Source organism: Acanthaster planci, linkage group LG07 (genome assembly GCF_054643075.1).
Source record: "Acanthaster planci isolate LZ-2023a linkage group LG07, COTS_SCS, whole genome shotgun sequence".
NCBI classification, from domain to species: domain Eukaryota; kingdom Metazoa; phylum Echinodermata; class Asteroidea; order Valvatida; family Acanthasteridae; genus Acanthaster; species Acanthaster planci.
Genome location: NC_141783.1, coordinates 19653485 through 19678706, shown reverse-complemented (window position 1 = coordinate 19678706; position 25222 = coordinate 19653485). Strand labels below are relative to the sequence as shown.

At 42.0% G+C, this 25222-nt stretch overlaps 2 protein-coding genes and 1 pseudogene across 3 annotated transcripts; 1 reads left to right on the top strand and 2 right to left on the bottom strand.

Moving 5' to 3' along the window:
- Positions 1-1858: 1858 nt before the first annotated feature.
- Positions 1859-6963, top strand: LOC110976221 (uncharacterized). The gene is made up of 5 exons (XM_022229305.2): positions 1859-2272; positions 3357-3452; positions 4491-4589; positions 5189-5225; positions 5517-6963. Exons 1-5 carry the CDS (start codon positions 2231-2233, stop codon positions 5669-5671), a joined length of 429 nt encoding a protein of 142 aa, XP_022084997.1. The 5' UTR covers positions 1859-2230; the 3' UTR covers positions 5672-6963.
- A 55-nt stretch (positions 6964-7018) lies between these two features.
- Positions 7019-13509, bottom strand: LOC110976156 (beta-2 adrenergic receptor-like). Its single transcript, XM_022229212.2, has 2 exons — positions 13358-13509; positions 7019-11255 (listed from the first exon to the last, which is right to left on the bottom strand). The coding sequence occupies exon 2, from the start codon at positions 10994-10996 to the stop codon at positions 10049-10051; it is 948 nt and encodes a 315-aa protein (XP_022084904.1). The 5' UTR covers positions 10997-11255; positions 13358-13509; the 3' UTR covers positions 7019-10048.
- Positions 13510-16778: 3269 nt separating this feature from the next.
- Positions 16779-20927, bottom strand: LOC110976240 (uncharacterized; annotated as a pseudogene). Its single transcript, XR_015425811.1, has 2 exons — positions 19287-20927; positions 16779-19101 (listed from the first exon to the last, which is right to left on the bottom strand). The product of XR_015425811.1 is annotated as an uncharacterized LOC110976240 (transcript).
- Positions 20928-25222: the final 4295 nt, after the last annotated feature.

Below are 25222 nucleotides of genomic sequence, written 5' to 3'. Positions count from 1 at the left end.
TGAGCCACAGTGCAGCACGCATTACGGAATTGGTTCCGTTTTCATGGTAATTAGAGAACATCCTTGGCATGTCTAAGAAAATTGCTTTGCCTAGCCATTTGGAATACGTGCTTATGGTACAATTATACATGTAATACTTAGGTGCTTATATGTGCAGTCCAACACAGGTTAGGAGAACACTGATATTCATACAAAATTATAGTTATAACAAGGAAGATCTTAGGTTGCAAGCCTTTGTTTTTGTGTTACTGCTAATGACCCGTTTTAGCAAGGCAATCTATACATAAAGTCCCAAGAACCTTGTTATAACCAAAGATCCTTCGCGGCGCTGTACGATCTTTGGTTATAACGCTGTTCCATTGTACATGTATACGGTATATTGCAACATAGTTGTTAATATAAAATCAAGGCACTTTGTTTATATTGTACCTGTTTAAAATGAAGATTTATTTTAAATCAAATTTCGAACACAGTATACATTATACTTTGTATGAAAATATTGGTTCCTGTTTTCTTTTCTACGATTCATTATATGTGAGATATTACCTATATTTTGCTATATTCAAACTTTGGAGAATAATTACGTTTTAACACATATTCCTTTTTATTTTTAAACGAGAACTAAATTGCATGTCTTCATAATTGGAATAAATTCATCGTAACAACCTCTTCTACGCAGATGGATTGTAATGCTATATACATTTAACCCTAACCCTCCTCAATCCTCCAACAGGTGAAGGATTCAGGAGGGTTAGGGTTGGGGCAGGTTGGATAACTCGACCTGAATCGCACTTCGTTGGGATTCAATTCCCAGTTCGTAACTGACTCAACTCAAGTCACTGCGAGGGGATGTATCCTACAATTCCGATCTCTTTTTTAGGAGCTTGTGTTGTTCTTCCTCGAAGTCCCCTCAGGACTGGCTTCACTTCAGTGGCTTCCGGAGCGTTCTTCACTTTGGAGGAGGAATTCTTAGAGTGGCATTAATATCGCGCAAGTCCAGATCTTGTTGCCGAGCGCCTTCCTCCATGCCCAGCGTAAGCATGTTTAGTGCGCATGACACTGCCGTAAATTCAAGACTGCTGTTCATTCACACGATAGGCGAACTAGCTTTATGTGTGGTCAAAGCTTGCAGGTGGTTCACCCATGACTGGCTGCAGATATTTCCTCAAACTTCACATTTTCCCCATTACATTTACACAAAGGTAAAATTTGTGATTTTGAGGTTTCTGAAATAGGTCTCTACTCTTCTTTTAAGTTATACTACATGTACATGTAACTAGTGTCCATAGTTCACTAAATTGTTATGGTCAAGCGATCGTTGATACATGTACTATTAATTGATTTTGTGCATGCTAAAACGTCCATAGTTATATCTTGCGCTATGTTGACGGAACAAAGCGCTTTTTTGTATTAATGCTGCCAAATATTTCTTTAAATTGATATTTCCAAAATTTGTCGTTTTATTGAAGTAAGAAATGTTCTGTGAACAGTGGGTATCCTGCCTAATTACCCATAAATGAGGGTGAACCAGTTGTCTTTTCTAATTAAGAAGATAGTCTTACACAGTCGAATGCTGTATGAAAAACCTTAACTCCTTAGTGTCTTTTACTAGGCGCTGGACCAAATCCATCAAAATCCACCACTACCTGTGCAATCCACATTAGGCCTACTTGCTGCATGCAAAGTCCACCACTGACGTCGATGGTCGTTGCTGATGCAATTATTTACACATGGCTTACATGACGTCACAAGACCATTGCCATGACAAAATGCATTGAATGCCCGGCAGTGTTTCGAGCCTTCTGGACCAAGTCCATCATAAGCCATCAAATAAATTGTGTTGTTTTCTCGTTCAATGAGATCGTTGTATTTATCTGCTGAAAAAATCATAATTGCCAGTTTACAGTTTGTACCAGTAGTGAGTTCAACACAAAAGGTTTTTTTGGGGGGGGCAGCACTATAGATTTGTTATTCATTCGGGTTTAGCTGTTTCCTTTATGGTTTTTGCTTCCTGCACTTTGAACTTTATTCAGCCTTTTTAGTGACTTGTATGCATGTGACATGATATATTTAGCCCAGCGCTATAAAATCACGTGCGGTGGCAGCGATCCTCTACATGCATACCTACAGGCTCGTACGTGCTTACACGTACTGTTGTTTAACGTGGTAGCTGAGTTTTGTCGTACATTTTGCGTCGTTAGCCATTTTGTTGTGTCACTCAGCAGTCGTCATGTCTGGATGTGGTGGGATGGCAAGTAACAGACACGCTAGGGTAAGAGAACATCTCAATTCAAGTTCTAAACGGTTCATCTCCCAGATGAAGTAGGCATGCATACCACTGTGCCTTAATTTTACCGTGTACATATTCCTGTGCTTAGACGAATTCTAGATCGCATCATTCAGTGGTTCCCCCATTAGAAATTTCGAAGTGCACACAGCCTGTTAGGCCGCAGTGATTGCTTTTAGTGTCCCCTTAAATAGAAAAGTTTCCTCCAGATGCCCCCTCAGCAATTTCACCCCAAATAAGCTACTGTATTCTTGGCATGTTGCCGTGAAAGAAGAGCCTACTTTTTTATCACAAGAAATGTGAAATTAGGCCGTATCCTTTTACAGCATGTGTCGAGTATTTATTCATTTCATCCGACTTCAGGGGTTGAGCTGAACATGTACTGCTGCTTGTGGGATGGATATGAATGGGAATTTGGTCACTCTGAAAGTCACACTAGCATTCCCCACCTAGGATAGGAGGATGCTTTGATTGCTTTGTATGATATACTGTGCACAACACAATGTTCTTTCTGTCAAGCTGACATGTTGAATATCTGTACTGAGGAAATGGTGATGCCGTGCACTGAAAAAAATTGGCAAAATTTTTGGAGGTGAATTTCCGATAAAAATATTTGGTTTGTTTGCTAAACCTCGAAGTTTAATGTGTCGCAGAGAATCGTATAGGGTTTGGCATGGTCGCACAGGCATGGGCGTTCCGGGGGCAAGGAAAATATATGAAATTTAAAAAATGAAAAGGAAAAAAAGGGAAGAAACTGTGAGAGAAACGACAAAGGGAAGAGGGCTGAAAAGTGTGCCTCAGAGTTAACTCCCCTCCAAGGTCAATGCTTTGCCAGTGCTTTACCAAATACATAAATAAATAATAAACAAACTAACGACACCGAAATACTATTTCTTTACTTTATTAAAATCAATTTGAACATTTAATAACGTAACTGCCATGAACACACAATAACCTGGACGTCACTTCTGTTAGAGACAATTTTTAAAATTTGACGTTATTTGACTTACGAAGTCCACGCGCATCACCGTCTGCCAGATTTTATTTGTTTATTTATGTTTGCTCGTAGCGTGAAGCCCGTGCAGAAGTGCGTGAAGCTCGTCTACACAATAAGGCTGCCCATGCGGCAATGCGTGGAAACGTCGCCAGGGCTGCTCGTCTGGAGGTAAAATATAAAAAAATCTGCTTTCCTTGATGATAATTCACACACTGTTAGAAAATGATAAACAGAGTTCGAAGTAAGATATAATGCTTCAACTGATGTAGAAATCTTGTTAGCTTCAATGTTTGAATACTGTGCACTATGTTGCGAAATGATTGCGTTGAACTCACAAATAACAATTTGCCCCAAAATCCTTAAATAAATTCAACCTGAAGTGACAAAGTACAGTGGTCGGTTCTCTGTTTTCTCTCAGATTGATTGTGTAATCAATTTTAAAAAATCAGATCATTTTTGCCAGTATTCTTCGGGATGCATTGTAACCATTGGTAGCGCTACATGCATGGTGTCATGTAGGTGCAAATGCACTGAAAGGGCGCTTGACCCACTTACGCATCCACACAAATTTTGTCGCATACCAAATTCAACGTAGGTGCGGGCCAAAATAAGTATTTTTATTTGCACCCACGCGATTCTGCCATGCCCAACACTGGCACCCACAGTAACCATGGTCTGGCGCCGCCACTGATTGCAACACTGTGACTTTGGGAAAGATTTTTGGTAAACTTTTTCGATGAAAAATTAATGTCTTCAAAACGAAAATACTCTTTAGATGCTTAAATAATCAGCCGTATGTGTGTACATGTGTAGTTTATTGAAAAGGCTAAAAACTAACAAAGGTATGATTTACAGTATGTCAAAGTAAATGTGAGTAGGGCCTAATTGTCACAAGAAATTAATTGCCATCATTTATTTCACACTTTCGCTTTGTTATTCATTTAAGTTTTATTTTGCTTGATTTCCTTCTGAACCTTCTTTTTCAAAGAAATTTGTGAGATCGAGCGATTCTTATGAAGCAGTATTTTGAAACACGAACTTATCTAATCCAAGAGCAACGTAGTGTTCTGCTGAAAGGAAGTAGCAAGAATTGAACATCGTTAGCAACAAAAGGTTCCTCGTTTTCACACTGTTCGGGGGTGTGGTTTTTTGTGCAAAACTTGCGATAATCTTCATTTTGTCTTTTGTACATTACTGAACTGACAGATGAAAGCTAACGTGGCTCACCGGAAGGCAGAGCGGGAACACATACTGGCCCACGCCACCAGTAGGCCTAATCCTGCTACTGTGGTGCATGTGGTACACGTAAGTTGACTTAACGGAATCCGCTTCATATAAAAAGTGTGACGTAACTTCAGTTTAAACCACGCCCACCGCTCATGCCTTGCACATAGAGTTACATGCATTGATCACCGTTTACGTGAACCATGGAACTGGAAGTTAACGCGCAGCTTCAGCGATCGTCCAATGGGAGCCTGCGTCCGCCTTCGTGACGAAGTCACTTACGAACCGGATCGAGAACTGTTTGCGAGAGACCGGTGTGCACAATACAACCTGCACGTGGGCAGGCCAGAGACCAAATGACTGATTCCTAATACTACAACATTACAAGCATTGTGTAATTGATATCTGGGGGGCTCCCCCCTGTATAATATTTTGGAGGCTGTCTAAGTGACCAACCATTGTAGGTCGGTCCCAAGTGATCAGCTAGAAAGTTACAGTTATCGCAGTGATGATGTGTTTGAACTAACAGTTCATAATCGTTTTTTATGAACCTGCTCGGCTGCTCCTATTCACTGTAACTCAAACTTTGACTCTGAATAGCATGTGCAAGAAGTTGGTTTTCCACATCATACCCCTCATACTGAAAAAAACTTGTTTTTACCATTTATTTATTTACACAGCACATATCTCCAACTCCACCGCCACCTGCATACTCATGTGAGTACCTCATTGTCTCAGTACAAGTTTCTACTTTCCTCAAACCCCCTCCCCCGATTCTTTAAAATTATCCTGCAAGGTTTGGCGACATCACAGGATTGAAGGAGTCAGAATCTACGTATCATTGGCTTAGGGATTGATATCTGTTTAGCCAGAAGTACAGTACATGAGTGTGCACACATTATTGATTTCTTGGCTTCAAGAAATTGGCTTCAAGAGCATTGGCTTTAATCAATTCAGTATAGCAGGTTAATGAAGCCTGGCGTTTATATCTGCATTCTTCTTTCATAGCTGCCCAAAACGCATCCCCAGCGGCACCCACTGACTACCCAGCTGCACCCACTGGCTACCCAGCTCCACCCAGTTACCCAGGCCAACCAGCATACCCAGCTGCATCTGTCCCTCCTTATCCAGGACCCACTACGCACCCAAACCCTTACACATAAAGCGCACATCCCTGGTGCCTCTGTTGTAAAACTTTAAAGTAATAGCAAGTTATTTATCGTCCCAGATGTATACCCACATCGACCTTTTGGTCGATATTGTCAGCCTGGTTACACTTAATTGGTTCTGCCAACACAAAATTATATGACGGTAATTTCTTGAGATAAACGACATACAGTTTTGTCACTTTTAATCTAAATATTGCAGTGGATTTCTTATATCTGGCTTGTTTAGTTTAGGTTCCATTTATTGAAGTTTCTTTAATGCTGTTAAAACAGTCAACAGTTAAAACTATTTCTTAAGGTTGTAAGTAGTAAAAGTCAACGGTAGTTGTTTCTTTTCATCATTATAAACCCCATTTCAAATTTAGGCCACAAATGACAATAAAAGGTTGGAAGTGAGAAATTTGCTACCTGGGGTTACCACAAAAAGACATTTATGTTTGGCCCCAGATGTGGTTTGTTTAATTGTTTGTGTTGTAAATTTGTGAGGAAAAGGGGAAATTGTTGTATGCCTTTAAAGATGAACTACAGAGTAGTCAAAAGGTTTGGCCCTGAGTTCACTCAATAGCAACACACAAAAACGACTATCGAGTTTTGTGCCATATTCAAAAAGTCTCCTAAACAATGAATTTATTCATCACTGCGAGAATGCTGTATTGACAATTACACACAGTCACATTGCAAACGTAGCACTTTGCAGAATTTTACAAACATAATAATAACATCGGGGCCTTAGTCATTATCTTGCCTCTAAGACTAAAGCCAATTAAAGCAACATTAAGTAAATATAATCCATCTGGGCTCCCATCACATCACAATTAACTGAAATTGGAGAAACTTTACGTATTTTTTAAACCCATAGTACAACTACAGAGTACAACTGACACTCGTATTTTAGAACCAAAACTTGGCAACATGTATCAAAGCTGCAAAGCGATATCAGTGAGACTAGAAGAGTGGTTTATATTGACAGACATTCGAAAGATGGGGTTACGAATCATTACCTTTACCGATGGAGGTGTGTTTTTGCGACCTCAGCAGAAACATGTTTGCAACTTCGACGCAACAGCTTTTGGGAATTTGTTACATTCACAACTGCGCGCTATCTACATACTTTTTAAAACATTCTTCAGTAATGGCAGGGTCTATAGTGGAATTGTATTACACATAAATGAAATAGATCTTTGATACAAATTACAATAGTCTTATCCAGACCGAAAGACCAATTTGCAAATTGTTTACCGTAAAACCAATGGTTTGTTGTACACCTAGAATAAAGTTGATACCAACAACCTTCGGCACACAAAAGTGTTTTCTTTTCATTGCGTATTTGTTAAAAAACCACTATCATGGCTGGCAAAACACACTCCTGTTCTTTGAACCTAGACTGCCCGTATTCTCATTGTGAACAGCTAACAAAAGAAGCCCGGCGCAATAACAATGGTCTCTCATTGTAAGTGCACTGTGTTTCTTTTGTTAGATGTTCGCAGTGTCTGAATTTGGACCTCAAGGCCCCTGTTTATTGGCTTGTGTATCTCTGAGGTCACTCATAGTTCTCCCGGGGCTTTCTTCTTTAAGATCCAGGTGCAGGAGACTGATTTGAAGCGCCGCAGAAAAGTGCCAATGAATGACAAAGCGATGTGTCATCAGTCCTTAGGCCGGCTATCCTGTTGTCTGTTTAAAAGTTTCATAATCCCAATTTGCGGCCATCAAAACGGGCCAGCTGAACTGGTTCAAAATTCAAACGGTTAAATGAGTAAATAGTATTACGACCCGCACCAATTAGTCGGCAGCTCGGAGGGCCCTAACGACCTGCTAATGATTCAGGCGAAACATTGTTACTGCATAACACAAAAAGCCCGTGTGTTACTATCAAAATTTGCTTCGGTGTGGCCCGGTGCCTTATTAATCAGCGATAGGAGAGAGAGTTAAGAAACTAGACCACCTGAGCACAATTTGGGATGTGACACACATTTGGTGACCGCTGGATTGCGAAATTGTACTTGCACAATGGAAATCAAGGGCAGATCCAGAACCTTTTTTTTGGGGGGGGCTTATGAATTTCGGGGAATTTTTTCATATAGCCTTTTACGACCTTTGGGGGATAGGGCTACTGGGAGTTTACACGGTTTGGGAAGAAAGATAAATAAAAAGGAGCCAAAAATCGTCGTATAATATAGTTTCATTGTTTGGTTTTGTTTTTAATTTTTAGGGGGGCAAATTTTTGGGGCGGGACGAAGGCCCTATAGGCCCGCCTGGATCCGCCCTTGATGAAAACCGTGGTGAATATACTTAAAAAGACTGACGAACACTGAAAGCAGCCATCATTGCCAACAGCAACATACAATTATCATCGTAACTAATCTAAAAATCATCATCCACATCGTCATCAACAAAGTACGAACAACATGCAAACTATACGACAGTTACTTTTATATCAACCATTAATAGCAAAACAATTACTGCTGCCACAACGGGACTGCATCAACGGCAATTAAAACAAAAGCAACAACCCGCCAACAATTCTATTCTCTCAGAATTAGTGTCAAACATTCGTAGCTACTGGGTCGAACACCTACGGAGAGTAGTTTTGAATTTGCACCCAAAGTGCACGAGATGTTCCCAGTTCACTGACCGCGTAAAGTACCAACCCCCCTCCTCGAACCTGCACTCGCCCGCATCAGCCTTTTTATCTCTCACTAATTCACAGTTATTGGTCCCAAATCTTGATTAATCTTGGGGCTGTATCAAGAGCTCTGAGGATTTCCATTGGCTGACTTACACTGATAAACACGTCGGTTTGGTATTACCAAATGAAATGGGATACGCGAGAGAATAGGGCAGCGCCTCAGCAAAAGCTGGGCCGTCAAACTGGTCTGATAAGCTAACCCATAGCCACGTCCTCATAACAAGTGACCCCTGAAATTCGCTGTTGCCTCGCACGTCAGTGCTTCCACACAGTCGTTCAAGTTACTCAGAAAGCGGACTTTTTTCCGTCGTCGTTGAGTTATCAGGTAACCGTAGAAATCTGAAAGGCCACCTCTGAAAATCGGGTGTTAAGGGTTTGTGTTGCCTTCCCACAATCTCCCTTGTAAATAAGTGTAGGTCTATTTTGCATGCTATTCTCACTGTTTTCGGAAATCTGATCCTGGATGCGTGCATGAGCTGGTCATTTTTGGCCTTTGCTTACCGTTAATTAAACACGATGTAGCCAATCATTGTCGTTGGTGAATCTTTTTGCCTAATATATATTCACCGTTATGTGAAATATGAGCAAGCAAGCACGACTTCACTGTAACTGTAAAGTTAATTATATAATCCGAAAAGAGCCAGAGGGAGTAGAATCCGCCCGTCCAACATTTTCTCCAATACGCGCTGAGAAATAAAACTTTTTGGTAACATCTTGCGGTCGTTTGAAATTTATTTAAAAAATCGTGTATGTCACATATGAGCAACGCAAATATTTTTTGTCGAGTCAGCCAGAACTTCAAACTTTTTCATCAATGTGCTCAGCTATTGCACAAGAGCCAACACGCGCGTGAGGCAATAGACTTCAATTGGCCAAAATATCAAAACTGTTGTACATGTATTAAATTGGAACTTTGTTTTGTACTTATGTCTTCACATGCATGCTAAGTTTCCGATCGGGCATGTGACAGCTGAGCTCTTAGGGGAAAACCGACCAGCTGTGACAGGTCCCCCAAACCCAGCTCAAATTAGGGTTTTAAGCCGTATCTGAGAGCCGTATCTAATTCAGGCACCGCCATGGTGATAGCACCGAACCTCGGCTTTATCCCGGACAGCGGCTTCACGCTCCAGTTCCATGATCATCGGATATGTTTGAGACCATGAGTATTGAGTAAACGTGTATGTCCACAGGTACGAGGTTTGCAGTTTGCTGTTTTGAGTGAGAAAGGCTGCGGTGATTGTGAAGCCATTGACAAACCGAAGTTCGGGGTATAGAGGGATCCCAATGCGACGCTTTTAGCGTCAATCTGCGCACTTCCGCGTTTGAAAACGAGGCTGTATGTGTCAGCTGCAATTTTTAATACGGTCAGACGCTTGAAAGTAAGGAGTCAAGACACCTAATACATAAAGGTATGTTAAATTCAGACTTTTCCGGCTGAAAATGTTTGTGGAAGAGTCTTTCAGGAACACTCGACACGTAAAATCCAAAGAAAAATAGCGACAATTGACAAATTGATCTTGTACAGTGGGCGTGGTTTAGACTGAAGTGGCGTAACACTTACGAACTGGATAGTCCATGTACTGTGTGGACTCCGCGGGCGCACGCGAGGAAGTTCAACACAGAGAGCCTCGGTTTCGATGCAGATATGCGCAGACGGCGCTAACGTGAAATCCCTCTATAGCCTTCGTTTATTCGCGCAGCCTGAGTAGCTCGCGCGCCCTCTTACGGAACCCAGTATTTCTGACGTAGAAGATAATGAAGTTCCAGCAGCTGCTGGTGAAGACGGCTACCTGAGAGAGGTCAGCCAACCAACGGGGCACGATGTCATTCTTAAGACCCTCGTGCAAGAGAATGGCCAGGAATGGCAGCCAGGCTACCACGAAGCCGGCTGTCACAATGAAGAAGGTATTGGCAGCCTTGGTGTTGGGCTTCGGGGCCGGGTTGGGCGTTTGTTGCGGGGACTGCGAGCCGCTCAGCATGGCCAAGTCGACGCTGCGACAAGCCGAACTGGTTCGCTGGACGTGGCCTCGGGCAATCTTGAGGATGAAGACGTATAATGCTGTGCTGACCACGATGGGGATGGCGACGCTGACCACAATCAGAACAATGGCCACGACGAACGAGCTGCTTCCGCCGGGTGCGGCCTCGCGAGCGAAGAAGCACATGTGGAACTGGCCGTGGTAGACCGTGGAACTCCCCGGGAGAAACCCGAAGAGGCAGGTGAGCGTAAAGGACAGGAGCCAAACGGTGCCCAGGGCTAGGTAGGCCCGGCGCGTGGTCACCAAATCGTGGTAGTGAAGCGGCCGGGAGATGGCCACGAAGCGATCCAAGTTGATGACCAAGATGCAGGCAATGCCAGCTCGAGGGAAGAAGATGTTGGCGAAGGCGAAGAACGTGCAGAAGCTGGCGCGATTGCTCGGCAGGCCGCCCGCCGCCAGGGCCCCGATCACCGGTACGACCACGAAGACCCCGAAGCAGAGGTCGGCCACCGACAAGGAGGCGATCATGAACTTGGTCGGCTTCTGGATGCTGTTGACTCCCCGGAGAATGGCCAGGCAGAACACATTGCCTGAGATGATGGCCACAGCAATGAGACTATACAGCACACAGAGAAAAATGTCCCACGCTGCCACCATCTTTTTGCGGTGAATATAGGCCCAGTTTCTCTTTCGCAAGAGAGAGTCAATTGTACCCCGCCCGCCTGCAGTTGTAGGCGTATAACTGAACTAACTCAAACTGTCTCTCTCCGGGGTTACATCAACCATAAGCCATTAAATTCAGCAAACCGGCCTGCATTGGCGTCTGTTCTGTTCAATCTTCAGGAAGCTGCTGAATGTCCCACAGCTTTCTCCTTGGTCCGAGCTTGGAGCAATTCCTCCACAATCTTCCTGGGCACTGTGAAACAAAAATCGTTTAGATCTCTCAAGACAGGTGGTTTTACAGGTCGTGTTGCGCGACCGCTCGGCTCATGTTTCTCTGGTCAGATGTGAAAACACTCAGGCTGCCGAAGCCAACCACTGGATCCGGAAAATTGATCTGCCCGTAAAGTGACCGTAATTAGCCTGGCAGATGGAGTTTAACTAGTAAAAGTCAATCAGACCCCCTTGGTTAAACTCTATATGTGTACATTCAGAGAACACAAAACACGGGCAACTTGGTATATCGAAAATGTAAGTCGCAACGGCATGGTATATATTATATAGCAGGCATGGTATATAGCATGCAACGTGCGTGTGCGAGTGTCGTAAATAATAACGACCGAGGCACATTTTCCCTTAATTAAAAAAGTTCTAAAAGTCGTTGAATTCGTCCAAACGTGGGATCCAAGACTCACGCAAACTATCTGATAAAATTACTGGTTTAGGTCAGATCTGAGCGTTAATCCCGGGGAAAGGGTATATACCCCCCCCCCCCCCCCACACACACACACACACCCACATTTTGACCGGAGGACGATCTATCGAATCATCTCCCACTTTTTCGTGGTGAGAAAAAAATGTGAAGAATTTTTCGAATTTCCTAACCCTCAAAGTGCAGTCAAAAGGGAGAACAATACAAAAAGCCATAAATATGCCATCCCGATATAAGATTCTGCCGGAATGTAATACATATCACAGATAGGTGTGTATCATGACCTCCCCCTCCCCAATTTAGTGTCATATGATGTCAGCACTTCCATCACGCTTTTCAAATTTCCATGACTGGGCAAGTCATCCCCACAATTCCCCATCCCCCACCCGCATCCCCCATTTCTGGCACAAATTTACTTAACTGGTTGTTTTACAAGATAGCAGTAACGCAAGTTGCGATGCAATTTCGGCAGTACGAAGCGTACTGTAGGCGCTCTATTGTGAATCGCCCGTATTAAAGCAGAAATGTCTATTTATTCTTTGGGTGTCATTGTTAGTTCCTTGAACACACCAGGACAGGTCAGTGGTACAAACACATTTTTAATTGTTTTTTTAACATTTTTAATGTTTCTTTTCCTCCCTTCAGAACTGTCTGTCCAGAATCTGATGTCCAACAGAAGTTTACAGTTGTATCTGTACACTGATATTTTGGCAATGATTTTTTGAACTCCCGTTTCAATTTACCTAAAATTTTAATTTCTTTCCCTCTCAAGGAAGAGCTATGCTAAGCAGTTTGGTGGATATCAGTGAACGAGAACTGTGTAGTGAGATTACTGTGAGATTAACACCAGCTAATGCAAACATTGCAGAGGTGATGTTACCACCTCGGTATCGTTTCCATGTACAATAATTATGCACGCAAAGGGCTACCAGACTAAATCTGTCTTAGGTTTCGCACGTTATACGAAAGCCGGGCTTCAGTCTTTATTCAAATAAAGGTACAACTTACGAGTTGGGTACAGACAGCTACCGCCTGGTCTAAAATGGAAGCTCATGCATCTTTAACTGCAAAAATTGAAGTGTTTCGTTCTTCATCGATTTAACTGTGAAAAACCTGTCCAGTCTTATTTTACATCTGATATGGAGAATACCCGATCCCTTTTTAACGGAATGGATACCAAGGACATCACATTAACACTGCAGCTGTATTGCGAAGCAAAATTGACAAGTCTTTACAACTACACCATAAAAACGGAATTTGAAACACGTTGAGTCTACGACATGTTTAGATATTTTATGCAATAAACTGAGTTTTGGAAAGTGTTTAAATGCTAAACGTTTTTTCATGATACACGTTTATCTTTGTGAAATCTGCTTCACGTTTAATACATTCCTAAACGTATTTTAATGTGGATGTCTAAACATGTCATGGGTGAAACATCTTAAGGTACAAAAATTGGTTAGACGTAATTAAACTCTCAGCGCCTTTTTACGTTGTAAGTTCTCATGCGAAACCAAAATTAGAGGCGAAGAAGTTTGAATTAAGAAAAGATGGACGATATTTCGCTTCGGCCTTTATGATCACTTAACTAACCATTTTATTTTGATCAGGATTAAATGGCTTTGAAACAAAATAATCAAACTTACATGATGGAACCAATTCAAGAAAGTTGCATCCGGTAAACTAAGGTGAGTAGCATCCAGAAAACGCGGAGGAGCAAAGTGATGCGGGATGCTTCATCCTTTGTGTCCTGTTATCTTCTGTGCTGTCTTAGCCGCATCATCGCTGCTCGTTTTGTCCATCGCGTATCAGCATCACTCCAATTCACCCGCGCATGCGCGATCCCCGACTTCTCACTGCTCAAGTCGACCTAGCCCTTCCTTTTGCATTAACGCAAATTCTCAAATGTTCGCATTGTGTAACTCTCGCGGGACGAAATCTTTACCAAAGCTCCGTGTCTACAGATTAGAAGGTAAACACTACGTGTTCCAATTTCTGAGCGTCAATGTGCAAGAGCTCAACACTTTTCATCAATACTATAAACATGTTTAGCATTTGTGCTAATTGCCACTGAGATTAAGCTAAACACAACGAATACTGACGCAAATGACAAAGCATGGACGCACTGTACAATGCCGATTGAAGGAGTATTATGCTGAATTATTTTGGGACTGTTTTACAAATTTGCTTAATTACGAAGCGCCAGTTTTATGTTTGCTTTTGTCAGAATCACAAATTCACAATTAGAAAACAGTGACCTTACAAATATAGGGATTATCGTGGATAAGAGTCGAAATCGCCACTCCCGGGGGGGGGGGGGTTGCCGAACTCCAAGGAAGTGCATGATGTACAGAGCGTGGAGTGTAGTAAGCACAAATAGATCTCCTAAATCTAAGATACGGGCTTCCTCTTGGCAAATTCATTCATTTTACCAACATATCCCTTGTGAACGAGGGCCGATCTTTAGAATCGTGATCTAGTTTGCATAACCATTGAATTCGTGACTTCTTCTGTAAATCAAGCGTCAAGAGATGCAGTTAAGAGGTTTCTCTACCCAACCATCCATCGCGGTTCCTTATTTGTTTACTTTGTTGTTCGAGTATCCGAAGAATCTAGTTCTTATTTTCTGTCCTTCCTCGCATCTCCTGGCAAATGTTTGAAAAAAGGAAATCGCTGGACTTTCAAGAAATGTCCGAATGATTTGTTCCTTTTGATATTCATTGTCAAAACAGCACTTGGGAAATTGCCACAGAGCATCGAATATTTTTAACCTCAGGCAAAAAGGAATGACAGATGCGGGTGAATGAACTGTTGCTTTGCAGCTATGAGACTATGGAGGCAACCCTTCTCTTGTTTCCAGATGGCAATCCGTGAACAGTGAAAAATAAGGCCAAAGGGGGATGGAAGCCCAATCCTGCAACCAAATTATGCAACCCAACTACCACTTCGAAACCGGGTTCGATCCCCAGCATGAACCAGATGCAAAGCAATTTTTTTCCCGCATGAAAGATTTTTCACAGTAAAGGTGGCAAGTTAAGTACTAGGGTTGCGGTAGCACCATGGCGACTATCTCCTTTGTATGTGTGGTTCCGAAAAGAACCGGAGGGTACTCAACGGTTCGGACAGTATGCCCTGTCTGTCGTCAGTAGACTGCCTGACTTTTTGTCTCTTTGAGGTAGATAAATTAGGGTAAGAGAGGCATCGGTGAGATGTTATCGATTGGGAATGTTTCTTTCTTTCAAATTTTCTAGCCCGTTACATTCCCCTTTCCAGCAGCCCCTTAATCCTCATCTTAATTTAAAATGAGGAAACTTCCTTTGGGTTATACTCACACAGTTGGTTCAAGTGCAGATAAGCAGACACGCTGCTGGCAACCACACCTTCATTTCCCGAGTTATCTCCGAATTGAAACTAAAACGATGATACTGCATTTTGAAGACAGCCTCTTAGGGTAAGAAAACATGGAATAATGTTTTCAAAAGGTCAAAGGACCCATCCTTTCGTTGTGGAGACTGCAGTCAGACATTAAAATGCTCTGTCTTAATAGTGATGCATCAGCTGACTGTCATTAGCGTAATTAAAAGCCTTTCCATGTACATTGTCTCATTTGATTTCCTCGGCCACTGTGATTGGTTACCTAACGTCAGTATACATAGACAGATGCTAAGATGGATTTACATCGAAGCTAATCAAGCAATACACACGTCAGTCCAATCACACGGTATCATCTAGTTTTGACCAATTTTCCTGCAGCTTTTATCGCAGTTTTCATCGTAAGTACTATACGTCGTGGGATGCATGCCTTAATTAATTGGGCTTAGAAATGAACGTGCCTGCAAGATAAGTGGCGGTTTCGTGCTTCTATTTCCGAAAGCTAAGGTTCGATTCTTCGGATGTATATTCGGTTCACTGAAAATAGTGCGCTACTGGACGCTAGCCGAATTGCTAAGTCGAATTTTGAGGTTGGGATTCGTAGTTGATAATCTGATCTGAGAATGTCAACTGTATTGGTGCATTTAGACGTATGGGTAGATATATATCTTTCTTCAAGTTTACATCAGTCTCGAGCCGACTTCAAGCGGGACTCAAAGTTGACATACTATCTGCCAGATTTTCTAAGGATCAGCTCATGATGAAGGTAACTGTCTTCCACTAATTGTTAGACTTATTCTGGCGCCATGCACTGGGGTTTGCTGTACTGTTCTCCAGATTGGTGGGGTGAGGATGTGGGGGCACGGGGTTGCAAGTCGGAGCTTACTCCAAATCCATTTTTAATCCTTAGTATAGCCACTGGTGTTGGCCGAAGTTACCACAAGTAAAACTAAATACATGTATATTCAATTAAGGCTCAACGTGTCGGCAATATTCAGTATTACGTATATCCGTTCTTTTCGATAGTACGGTTTACAGGGTTTTACTGAGAAATTGTTTTAAGTGCTGGCTACGCCCGAATTCTTAGGAAGCAGATGAAAATTTTCTGGAACTGCTCTCAATTTTATAACTTGATGCCAATATTACTCTGGCCTACCCAAAGTCACCCCTTAGATAACTTGGAGATGTGTCTGACTGCATATTACACAACCCCTCATGGGAATTAATCCAATTAAGCTTAATACGTTACACGAAGGTCAAGTTCAACCGTAATGGCCTTGCTTTTTATTCATTCGAAATCTGTCTATCAATTCGTTTCAATTAACTCCATGTCAGATGTGTTGCTGTTTGACGTTTCCTTCCCGTGTTTTTAATGGCTTTGAATAATCCCGCTGTAGGGTTTGGGAGCCAAGTGCATATTTCTCGTGCCGTTCACGGGAATGACAACAAACCAAAGCCATCGAAAAGCCTGGGATAATTGGAAAGTTGTTAAGGGGGCCAGGAATTAAGTGTGTACACGGGGGAAGTGATTTTTTATTCAAATACTCCATGGATACTCAAGGGGATCATGCCAATGCTTTGTGTGCGCATGCACTGGGCAGACGTTGAACCCTCGGTCCTCAAACTCAAGACTCAGACAACTCGTCCAAACTTCAAAACCCAACCAGGAATTGTCGGTCTAAATTTAACAACCAATACCGAATTGTCCGTTTGTTTATTTCAAAAAACCATTTCCATTACACGTTTACGATATGCTATAAAGTGACAAAATATTTACCCTGTAACACAATGTACAATCTCGGAGAAGCATTTTTATCCATTCACCTCATGAGCACGTGATGATGAGCTCATGTCAAAGCCCATCCTGTTTATTGTTTTGGCAATCCCAACGTAAAACAAAATTAATATACATGTATAGTCATTGCGTATATCTAGGCCTTGGGTTCAAGCAGCTAGCTGAAAACTTGTCTAAAACTGAGTAAGAGATCACTCCCTTCCCCAAGAAAGATGGTAGTACCGTTCTACCATTATAGCGCTTTAAACAGGGTGAGGGTTCCCAGGGATATGTCACTAGTTTCATTACATGGCCAAACACTCAAAATTGAAAGTAGCCCCGCCGAAATGATCCCTTCGTAAGCTTAAATGCCGCAACAGGATTAAATTTTAATCAACTAAACAAGCGTTGTGCAATAGGAAGATCCACAGATGTGGATTTCTATCTACTGCCGATAATGATTCACTTTCGTTATTGACATCATCATTATACACCTTTTTAATAACAATTCTTCCTTGTCGGCGTTAATGAAAAGCAGAAGTGGGCCGTAGAGGTCTCTCATGAGCAGCTCTCTTTAGAGCCGATGCTTCCATACCAACGAGTTCTTTCTATGCTGTGTCAGCAATTCTACTTCACTGAGCTTTTTACTGAGCACTTTACTGCGCTTCATATGATGTCTGATGTAGCCTACTTGAGGCTCTGCAGGATGAATGCGGTATTATGAATGTGTTTTGTCGCCTTTTCAACAATTTATGAGGGAATCTGATCAAATCCTGCGTTTTAAATATACTCTTGGGCAAAAACTGAAGTGTAATTATTTTGGTCTCTTTGACAAACCTCTCCAAAACACCAACATCATAAAGGAATGAAATATACACCATCTGTGTTGATGTGATGCGTGTTTGTAACAACGGAAGCGAAGGCAATACCATTTTCAAACATCAATTATCACGACGCGGTGCTTGATGCAACCGCCTAAACATCTCGCTTAACGACTACCAGTATAGTAAAAAGACACTCAAAGATACTCTGAAATTAACTATTCCTTCTTACAGAATGTTGAATGAACAGTCAAACACGTATGTCATCGTGTTGCTTAATCATTGCAGCTTATGATATCACTTTATGCGTTGTTCGTGCATTTTACTAGCTTTCTGCGGACCACCTCATGCACGGAAAGTACTGATTGCAAAGTTGACGTTCTTATTTCAATTTTACTCTACGTGGGAAAAAAATGCTTTGCAATATCCATACTATATGCTACATTTCAAGTCCTTAGTAAAAATGTATACACTTTTATTTGCATAAAAATCGAGTCTAATTTCTTCAAGGAATGTTTCGCCAGTGATGTGTAGAAAGAGAGAGGCTGTGTGCTAGACTGAACAGGTGAGAAGCCTTCGAATGCACATACCAGAAATGAACTGTTACCTCATATACCTTAAGCTATGATGAACTCAACTGCTGGTGCATGGACTGCGGTTTGGTGATCTAGTCCCTAAGTGATTACGAGCTAATTGTTATCCCTCAAATTACATATAATTATTTCAGAGACTAGAAATGGCTAAACTCTCTTTTCACACAGAAATGAACCTAAAGATAGGCCTAAGTGGAGTGAAATTCACTTCGTAGGAAATACAAACTGCATTGAATTTCTTCTTTTGGGCGCAGCTGTTATTACAATAGTTTTGGGGCTCTGAAATTCAGCTCTGTGATTCCTTTTACAAAAGGATTTGGTTAAAGTTGGAAGTGTTGCGACATTCGGTCATCTTAAGGATTTAAGAAAAATTATCGTGCATGGCTCAACTTCATTTGCTGCTCACTCTTTTGTTTTAAGCCGCACTCAAGTGGTGAGTAGCTTTTACATGAGCGTCGACTCTCCTTAATAAAAGGGATTTTCTCATTATTGCTTCGGATTGGAATCGTTATTTCCTCGGTTACGCAAGTCACGATCTTGTTACAATGTCAGAGCCAGCCAAACACTTATCGGTAGCTTACTGGTGTGCACTGCCTCCCCTCTGTGGTATCCACCTCGAGCAGAAGCACCCTCCATGGGTTGGAAAGAGTCCTGTTGGTCAGAAGTCTTTATTTTGTTGGTAGTGATGTGACCGTGACACGTGCATTTAACAGCTGTTTGTGAACCAGCTAAGTTCAGTTCCGACCAAAGGAACCCCCGTTGCTAAAAAAATTGCGACCTCTCTTGGTCCAGCTTGAGGCTCATTGTTTCCCACGACACTCTGCTCTCTCCTAAAAAAAATCACAGGCTTTCGTGATCAAGATTGTCTCAATCCTGTGTAAAGGGCAGAGTTAACTTTAGCATGGCTCTGATTTATCCGTTAAGATTATTACACAAACAAAAACACACACGAATGAGTTGCCATTCAGGGTCTTCTCCCAAGTTTTTTTCCCTGAAAAGTTTATTCAACTCCTACTTTTCCAACTGTCGGTGTGAAGAAATCCCACGGGCGTGCATCTCATACTTTTGTCAGTACCTTGACAACCATCATGCCAACCCAGAGGAGGACAGATGCAGCTGACGATGCCACGAAAGCCCCGGTGGAGGATGTATCCATGGTCTCGTTGAAGTAGAAGCACTTTCCCGAGGAGTACGGCGCGACTTCAAAGCGCCGACTGCGGCAGAAATTCGTCCCGTTCTTGTACAGCTCCCCGATTTTGGAGCCCTTGAGTATAGCGTCTTTACAACGGTCGAAGATAAGATCGCAGAACTCCTCACACACCGTGAGCCTCTGCCGGAGGTAGAACTCGTACTGGGTCGGCGCACAGATGTAGCAGATCAGGTAATTGATGTACCTCTGGCAGGGTAGTGTGGCCCCCTTTTAGGGGTTTGACTTTGCCGAAAGCCACCTCGATTTCGACCTGGCGGCAACAGCAGTTGTCCTGGGTACCAGGTGCTGCAGTTCTTAAGATTCGGCTGAAACTCCGGCTTGCGGTTGTTGAAGAAGGTGACAATAAGGGACTTCTCTGTCTCGGGGACCACCAGCTCCGTATTGGGCACCTTGATTTTGGTGATTTCCTCCGACGATGTCGAGACCAGGGCGAGAGACCAGAACAAGCCGAAACACACGGATAGACAAGGCAGCAAGGATGCGGTGTGTATGCACTTGATGACATGCTGGGCCGCCATGTTGGATGCAGAGGTGTACTGCACGAAGAGCAGCGCCAATCGACCGCATCATCGACAGTAGCAGCAGCCACGCTACATTGTCATAATTTATGAGACGGGCCGTCTGCAGCACGCAGCAATGCAAACGTATAGGCCTACAGCTGCAGCATTACTCGGCGTATGGACGTCATGCAAACAGTGACCTTAGAAAAGGTCAACCCAACAAAATTCGATATATGCACTCATTTGAATTGCTTACACCTGGGACCCGCAGCTGTAACCACTAACTGGTTTATGGCCCAGTGTCAGTGAAATCATTCGTGAAAATGGACTACCTGACACACTATCTCGTTCCAACGTATGACACCATTGTGGTAGCTTTGTTTTCACTGATCACCTAGGCCTACTGGATGGGTCTGTTGACGGTCAATGAAATTAATTGTACAAGTATTGATTATCTTTGCGTTTTATTACTTTGCAAATTTATTTGTGATAATGTTGGAGGCTTTCCGGCGAAATTCACCATTATTTTCTGACTCAGAATCAAGTCAAACAAGGAACAATCGGGTTTTAACTTGCACCATCCAAGAAAGAAATGAAGATACCATGTAGTCTGTGGTGACAATCGAATTGGGCACAACACCTTTGCTTTCCACGGGGTAAAAAGGATTAAAAAGAGGAAAATATATAAAACAAATGAACAAACAAACAAACCCCCAAAAAACAAACAAACAAATAAAAACGAACCAATAACCCAAAAAAACAACCTCCCCCCCAAAAAAACAACAAAAACGAACAAACAAAACAAAACAAAAAAACACGAAAAAAAGAGTGGAAATGAAATTTTGCTTGAAATACCTCAGAATTAACCCCCTTCCATCTTTATTAATTAGTCAGTTCGCTGCTGACGAGTGCCCCCCCCCCCTGGAAAATCCTGGCATAGCTCACGGTGGCAAATAAAATGACATATTCATGAATACAGTCCTCAAAAACATCAAAGAACCTCATGAGGCAAGTTGTTGGATAGTGGTGTGGCGGCGTCGACATGACATTATTGTCATTGATTCCAATTAAGCATCGAGAAAACAAAATGATGTCAGTTTTAATTCTTAAAGGTCCGTGATGACATACTTTCCTGTAATATCTATTTTTATCGAATTCATCGGTCTTTACATGTTTCTTGTACACAATCAGGCCGAAATGGACTACTTCAATTTATGATGGCGTGTGTTCCCACCAGGCCGAACGATACTTGAACTTACATAGTTAGGAGCGGGTTGTCCTAGTTCTAATTTGAAAAAGAAAATCAATTTGTGAGACGCTTAGTGTGGACCAGTATTTTCGTCTGCGTTTCATGATTTACGTAATAGTCTTTTTCCAAAGGCCATGCCTAGGCTAGGCAAGGGTATTTTAATCAACACTTCTTGCGTTGCGGGTTGTCGCACTCGAAAATTGAGCCATACTTCGAAGGATTGGTTTAAACATTCGATCCGTGAAAATCTTGTTTGTCATCACAAATATAATGCACAGAGTACACTGGGCCTTGCTTGTACTGTATATTTTAACGTACATTGTCGGATTTCTTGTTAAAATCAATCATTCATATTTGAAGAAAAGCGATGGAGAGCATAGAATACGCGCGGTTCAACTAGCAGCGAGGAGTGGGGGGAATCAGTGACCCCCATATTACTCCTATATTAGATCTCCTTTTCTGTAGCAAACAATAAATTTTGTTGCGATTGCTTTTGAACCCACGGTGCAATTACGTCTCGTTTAGACTATTGCAACAGCTTACTATTTGGGCTTCCTGATAGTCAAATTGCGTTGATTGCAATGCTTACAAAACTTTGCCGCTGTAGACTTGTCTCTAAAACTCGCACAAGACAGTCCATTACACCTATTCTTCATGACTTGCACTGGCGAACAATACAGGCTGGAATTGTTTTTAAAATTTTGGTTTCTACTTACCAATGTATCCACAATTTAGCCCTCGTATTCCTTCAAAGCTTAGTTTAAGGGTACCTAGCAGTTAGAAACCTGCCTTACACCCATAGATATTTCACTGTTATACTTCCTGTTAAAACTAAATATTACGGATCCTGGTCTTTTCAATCAGGCAGCTGCTGCTCAGTCATGGAACAATTTGTCAGATGCCGTCAAATATGCAGAATCAATTGATCAATTAAAAACCCGGCTCAAAACATATCTATTCGAACTCTACAATCCGGGACAACGTATAGGGACCTCGCAGTAATTATTGTTGTTGTTGTTATTAATTATTAACGTAGAAAGAAAGTAAAAGAAATGAAAATCAATGCCAGTTTTATATTTAGGTCCATGGCGGATCCTCCCTAAAGCATCCATCTCCGACAAACCAGGGACAAACGTTATTTGCGATTAGTTTTCTGTGTCAGGAAGCTTGAATGGATTACATGTCACATGTGCTCCTATAAAGAGCCCGATGATACATTCCTGACATAATAAGGAGAGGGTTGCTCAATGAGTTCTAATTCAACTTGAAAACAAAATTACCGTGTGCTGATGTTTTTGGTCTGTTTCCCATAATTATTCAAGGATGGCTTTTCTAGTGACTCATCGAAAAGCCCGCTGATTACGTAATACCAGGCAAGGGTAGTACATAGGCCAACGTTTAAAAAACGGCTCTCAGGGTGTGCCACCCAAAATCGTGTGATCTTATTCGTTTGAACAAAATTAAACATTTTGCGACAATTTGGCGTTTAGTAGATAAATTTCATTCATGTAAAACACCATTTCACTTCACGTCATATACATTTAAGACCATTCCAATGCAATCTCTATTCTGTACACTAGGATTTTTCTAGATCGATTTTATTCATATAACACGGATGCCCCACTTCACCTCGCACGCAAACCGTGTAGGCTACATGTAAATGTAACTGACAATGTGACCATCTACATCCCTGGGAAATGTTTCAATTTCATCACACTTCTCGCGTCATTTGTAGTCGCATTCAAAAATTGAGCCATGCTTCAAAAGTCTTTTTCAATCACCCAATGTATTTCAAGTGCCAGAATGCGACAGTCCAATTGAACAAAGTGGAAAAGAAATCGAAGATTGTTTCCAACCTTTAAATTGTAGCCCATCAGTGTCCAGAGTTCTAAGACCATCTAATAAAGTAATTATCCCACGATCGGCAAACGGTTTGCAGAGAAAACTAACTCTTGTATGGTTGTAAGAAACAATACAAACTCAGTTATGAAACTCGGGAAGGAATTCACCACAATGGTCGCAAAAAAGTGAAGTTGCGAATCGAGCTGCACTCCCACACCTGTCACTGGATTATGTACATGTAGTTGGTCGCCTCCGAACTTAATAATGCAAATACCAGAAGATACTAGATTGTTCGACATGTTTGGCCACCCCGTCAATGTTGTTCTGGTTCCGTGGAGGACAATTTTTCATCGAAGAGTAAGCGATATCTGGCAAAGTACGTATACAGCACTACCATTTTCCGTTCTGTCAAAGAGTGAATTGTCAATGTATTTCGATTATAGGGCTACATAGTATTAAAGTCGTGTTTGTTATAGGATTAACTATATTAGGCTAGGCTTGCGATTGCACCATGTACAAGGAACAATTTCTTTTATGAGTGCGTGGTTCTGAGAGGAACCGATGGTGAACACTCGACGTTCCGAACAGCATGCTCTGTTCGTCTTCCAAGAGGATTAATTATGAGAAAAAAAAATCACGGTTCCAGTCAGTTGTCAAATCAGTGGATCTGAAACTGACATATGCCGAATTATTTACTCTCGAAAAATGAAAATACGAACACTCTTTTTTTTGTTATTATCCACATGGATTTCCTTGCAATTGTGGGTTATTTTTGTTGCATTTACGTCTCGCACAGATGTTTATTCTCCCCTTTAGCAAGGGAGTCACCACCTTCCAGATACCGAAGTCGACAAAAACAGAGTTCACCTGTCAGCGGTGTAGTCCGTAAATTCTTTGCTTTGTAGCTGCGCATTTGTCGTCATAATTATAAGGGTAATTCAAGAAATTAAGGGTCTATTTTTGTTCGTGTCCCTGTCACATCTGACACATGATTTTGTAAGCTCAGAACACTTTTTCTAATTCCCAAGAGTGATAAATTAATGCAAATTACCTGCCAAACAAATAGTGTTAGTTTGAAATCAATTCTGGTGATATTTCCATGTCAAATAACAAAGGTCAGATGTAACAGGGACACCAAAATGTTACACTTTTGGACCCCTTATTTCCGGAATTACCTATAACTGAACAAATATAAAGTTGAGTGTAACTTACGATATTTGTGTATGTCTGATTCGGAAGCAGACTTCGAGCTACCCCCCCCCCCCGCAAAAATGAAAATATGAAAGAGCAGTGGCGATTGTTTAAAGGTGACGTCACGCGCGAAGGGCCCCCCCCAAGGAAATTGGTTTTAGAACAACCCTTGCACTCACAAAAAGCCGAACGGTTACCAGGCGAGCATTTGTCGCGTCAAGCCGGGGAAAACAAAAACAGACGCGAGGAGACCAGATGAATGTTGGGATGCAACGCAGCTGGTTTGGAATGCGGCCCAGCTCTTGACGATCGGAACAACTCGAGAGGTTCCGGTCAATTTCCCCGATTTTTCTGCCCATCACGAACGGTGGAGTGCTCGTCCTCCGCTGCGGTGCATGCGTGCAACGTGAAGAGGATTCGGATGCATCTGGAAGATCTTCATCTATCAGAAATACAGCAATCTTATTTACCACATCATCTAGGAGACAAGAGTGTGGTGGTACATATTCATAATATCACAAAATTTCCAGTCACGAACCTGACGCATGGGATGCGTCAATGTTCTGTTTACGAGTAAACTATACATCTCCAGATCTCGTATTCTATTTATTCAAATTTGAAGGGCTATGACAAGAACATGGACCGCTCGCATTTCAGCGGAAGAGGATCAGCACCCCCAAATAACTTCTGACAACGGTGCCATCAGTTACTACAAAAAGTGCATCAGAGGACGCTACTTACTTTTTTCCATGCAAAAAACTGTTTCCTTTTCTATCCTGGCACAATCTGCTGTCATTCTTCAACTTGTCTCCACACGTTTACATTTTTCTCCGCATCATGTCGGAGTTTCACGGGGCCTGGAGCCAATTTTCCAGAATTCTCTAAAGGTGCCAAATTCTTCAATATTTTTCAGCTACTTTACACACTGTCCTAAAACAGCCACAAATTAAAAGCACGTG